General features: G+C 41.0%; 1 protein-coding gene across 1 annotated transcript in view; it reads left to right on the top strand.

Annotated features, from left to right (window-relative positions):
• The first annotated feature begins 8 nt into the window (after nucleotides 1-8).
• The window catches only part of colgalt1b (collagen beta(1-O)galactosyltransferase 1b), a 16,133-nt gene continuing 11,284 nt past the window's right edge, over nucleotides 9-4,857 (top strand). The window contains 1 exon segment of the mRNA XM_016257173.1: nucleotides 9-380. Coding sequence (XP_016112659.1) covers nucleotides 175-380 — 206 coding nt within the window. The 5' untranslated portion in view covers nucleotides 9-174.

Genomic DNA, 4,857 nt, shown 5'->3' with positions numbered 1-4,857 from the left:
AAGCCCTTCCCTTTAAATCTGCTCCCGGGACCACCTAGAGTCGCTCCGCTTTTCTGTCGGTTGGCAATAAGTCGCCGGGGGTCACTGTTCGCGTCAGCGCGCCGCGATCAGTCTCGCCGTTCCGCGTTCCTGCCCGATCTTCCGCTTTTTCTCAGTTTTCCTCGTTCTCCAGCCATGTATCTGCTGTGTTTCTTTGTCCTGCTGCTCTGGATCGGTCCGGCGCGCGGTTATTTCCCGGAGGAGCGCTGGAGCCCGGAGTCCGCGTTGCTCGCGCCGCGGGTGCTGCTCGCGCTTGTCTGCCGCAACTCGGCGCACTCTCTGCCGCACGTCCTCGGAGCCATCGACCGCCTCAACTACCCCAAAGACCGCCTGGCTGTATGGTGAGTTCCGGCGGATTGGACTGTTTGGCGTGATTTATCGGAATTGATGTTCCGCGCAATTACGCGTCTGACAGCTGCGCGTCCTGCGCTGGACTGATGCGTTGTGTGTTAACTGTAAGTGACTGCAGACTTTCTGTAAGTGCGTGAAAGCAAGTAAACAACAGAGAGGCGTATTATGTGCGTGTTGACTGAACTAAACTAACACCAGCTGTGCTCACGTGAGTCTTTAGAGATGTGATTTGTGATCTATCTCTGCTTGGAAATGAGAGCAGGATAGATTTGACTCGGTTCCTGCTGTGGCCTGTGTGCGTGGAGGGGAAATGAGCGAGTTTAGACGTGTCCAGGGCAGACAGACACCCCCTTCATGCCCCTCGATCAGCTCTGCCCCCCCCTCCTCCCCCTGCCCCCCGACTCATGCCGATCTGATCAGCCGACGTGTCCATGAATGTGCGTTGCGCGCGGTGATGGAATTTGTGAGAAAACAGAACAACACATGAATGAGTTTCCTGCATGAATGAGAGTCAGTGAGCTGAAAACTTCCCCTGCGGCGACAGCCAGATGAAATGTATGAAACACCTTCTGAGAGACTTTATGACCTCAGAAAACATGCATGTCAGAAAACTAAGGAAGACATCTTTAATAATCGAATTGTGTAGTGAACTTAAGGCTACTTATTGATTTCTATCTATTTTCTTTTTCTATTTTATAGTCATCAAATACTTTAATATTTAGCATTCACGGTCAACATCCCTTCAGCAAATACTTAAGAAACTGAAAGTTGACCCCTAAAACTATTCTGACACTTAAAAAAAAAAACATGAAAAATGTATTTGATTACAAAATATCAGACCAAGTGAAAGATACAAAAAGTAAAAAAAAATGTTTTGCATGATAAAGCAACATTTCACCCAAAGTCTCACCATCTGCTTATTTAAGAGCATTGTCCCATTCAGTGTTTGGGATAATGCATTGCTTTAATTACTTTCCCAAAAAATAGTGTGGTCCATTTTCATGATGCTTTTTGTTTATCAGTTCGGAGCCAGGTTCTCTTCCAGTGGATTATATAAAACTATTTTCATAATCCAATAAAGAAACTTGGTTCTGATGAAAAATTAAAAAACACCAACAGCCAATCAGAATCCACCAGACAGAAGAAGAGCTGGAACATTTAAATGCTAATGTCCGAGCTGGATGCTAATGCAGTTATTGTTCTTGGTGTGAACAAGCATTAAATGAGTGCATGACAAGAAATGAATGCAATTGTGTGTGAACTCTTCCTTTAATGTGAATGTTTAATTGTTGGGTGAGTTTAAAGTAGCATCTGATTGGCGTGTAGCCAATGTAATGTAAAACATTTCTGACATTGTATCATCCTCGTTTCATTCGGTTCAGAGTCGCAGCGGTGTTCAGAACTGAAGCCTCGCTCTCAGCGTATAGTTAACAACTGAAACTGAACCGCCGGGGTTTGTGTAGCTGCCACAAACAGACCAGAACGAAACCACATGTGGTCCGAGACTTCCAGAAGCATAGCATTAGAGTGGTTCACACACTCACACGAGAGCAAAGACACACGACAGCTCGTGATCAACATCTCCAGTGGGGTTCTCATCTGCTCCAGCTTTTATTTTTACAGTAATACTGTAGGATGGGCGTCGTCGTGTGATTGGTTCTCTCAACGCGAGGGCGGCGGTTTGGCGCCTTTTTCTCCTGTGTCTTAATGGCTTTAATTAACGAATGAGTGCTTTCTTTTGATGACTCTCTATGAATCAGGCAGCCACATTATAGATGTAATTTTACACCCACAGATGTTTAATTGCCATTTTATCACCATAATTAGATATAATATGTAATTATAATGCATACACTACCCTTCAAAGTCAGTAAGATTGTTTTTATGCTCACCCAGGCTGCATGTATTTAAAAGTAAAAACACTAATCCTGTGAAATATTATGACAATGCTATTACAATTGATATATAATATAATATATTGCGATTTAAAATAACTGTTTTCCATTTGAATATATATTATTATATAAAAATTATTATATATTATAATATAATATAATATAATATAATTATTTTTGTTGGAAACTCAAAGAAAATAAATGTTTTTTTTCTGCATGTACATTATCGTTTTGGATGCGAACCATTATTAACAAAAAAAGTAATTTGTTTCTGAAGCTTTCTAGTGTTTCTTCAGAGCTCTAAACCTAATTATGAACACTAGTAGGGGTGGGCGATATGACCAAAATCTTGTATCACGGTATGAGTAATTTTATATCATGATAACGATATACATCACGATATAGTTATTTTTTTCTTTTAAAAAGGTTTTTATGATATTAAAATCTTTGATACCATAGAATTTGTATAATCCTTGTCACCAATGTCGATATCAAACTAATACAAGACAATAATAATAATAAAAAAAAACAAGCTCACTGGAGATAAATAAACAGTCAGTGATGAAATAAGAACAAGAAACAAATTTCAAGCAATAGGACAAAAAAACTACAATAAATAAGAAATACATTGTGTAAAGGAATTAGTCTTCACTGTGTAAGTTTCTGTCTATCTATCTATCTATCTATCTATCTATCTATCTAGGCATAATTATTAGCATTAGCATTATTTATTTATTTTCTTCTTACTAGTTACAAAAGTGATTTAGTCAAGAGCAGTGAGATATTTTCTCTCACTGTTGTTTGATTAATATGAATGGCAGACAGGACGAATTTTGGACAGCTTCCCCTTTAAGACAGAAACCAATATACTGTTACACATGCGTTTTCTCTTGCAACTGTTTACGTTCCCTTAAGACCTACATGACTGTGATTATGAGGATACTTGCAAAGCCGGGCATTTGGACGCATATAAGCGTTTACGCACTTGTTCAAATCCAGTAAAGTGGCAAAAATGCTCACGAGCTCTATTAGCAGCTGATGCTCGGCTTACAGGCTCCTCTCACAGAGACAGTGTGTGCGTATAGCTCTGTTGTTTGTGTTTCAACGGCCTAAAATCAGTTGTTTTAAACTGCAGTGCTTAAAAATGCGTGCAAACATTAAGTTTTCGTGACCACGCGCAAAGCAACGTGGCGTGAGCGCGCATGCTGTTATTCACGTTTCTGTCTGCATCCCCGTGAAATTCATGTAATGGCGGGTTCAGACTACACAATATTTTTGTCAGTCACGATAGTCACTGTGTCAGATTACACGATTTTGACTCCTAAAATCTCGTTGTGTCGTGGACAAGAGACATGTCAGACTACACGTTGCTTCCCGACCATTCATCGTGTGCCGTCTTTAACGACTCACGTGATGTCATCGAGAAGGCGAACTAGCAACTGACTTCCGAAAACAAGAGTGTAAACATTGCTGAAGCGCTTCCGCTATCGTTCGCCAGCATTTTTCTTTCTTTGTTCTGTCGTGGTAGTCCCTCGATGACACATCATACAGGCAGGAGTACTGTTGCCACAGCTCCACGAACCTTTCCTCCATCTCATAACTCCACCTAGCAGCACCATCATCTCTCCTTCGTTTCGCCATGTTTGAAACCTGTGTCTGAAAGAGCTTCTGTGCTGCTATTGGTCAACGTCACCAGTGTGACAGAACTCGTCGTGGACGACGGAAAAAAATTAAACATGCTAGTCTTTCTGTCGTGATGTCGTGAAGCATCGCAGACGCGGAATCGGTTGTCGTCCACTATGACACACTACACGAGCTGAAATGATTGAATCTTGTGTCCCGATGCCCATTGTCGTTTACCAATCCCCACGACACCCTACGTCAAGCAAATCGTGGCAAAATCGGACTAAAATCATGTAGTCTGAACCGGGCGTAAGATTGCCGTCATTCAAATGATGAAAAAGTATTGCCGTAAACAATGTATTTTTGCGGTACCACGAAATAAACGATAGAGCATAATATGGAACGATAGACTTTTAATTTCGTCCATCCGATATACTGTATATCGTCATATCGCCCAGCCCTAAACTAGTACTAGTAATTTTTGTCTTTGCAAGTTTAGTGTAAACAACGGAAGCATTCAGACCTGTAGGTCATCAATGGCTGTAGGAGATGGACGGGTGCGTCAGATCTGATTGAGACTGGGAAAAAAAGAGGAATGAAATTTGCCTGAGGAACTTTCAGAAGCTTCTCTCTGTGTGTGTGTGTGTGTGTGTGTGTGTGTGTGTGTGTGTTTGGTATGAGATTGTGCACCTGGAAACCATCTGTTCACAGCTAAACCCTGATTAGAGACAGCCTGTATGATCTCAGTGATAAATTTCCCCTGGAACATCTGCTGAGCTCACCTGAACACTCGTTTGTACAGGATCTGTCAGTGCTTTTCCAAGTAACTAGTAAAGTGCATTACTTTTAAATTTCTTTTAAATACTTTTAAACCTTCCTTCAGCCTGAGGCTTATTCATTTCGCTTTTGTTGTGAAAGGGACAAATATATATATATATATATATATATA

Source organism: Sinocyclocheilus grahami, unplaced genomic scaffold (assembly GCF_001515645.1).
Source record: "Sinocyclocheilus grahami isolate Dianchi unplaced genomic scaffold, SAMN03320097.WGS_v1.1 scaffold1520.1, whole genome shotgun sequence".
Lineage (NCBI taxonomy): Eukaryota > Metazoa > Chordata > Actinopteri > Cypriniformes > Cyprinidae > Sinocyclocheilus > Sinocyclocheilus grahami.
Note: the sequence above shows the minus strand (reverse complement) of the source record. Positions and strands in the feature narration are given on the sequence as shown.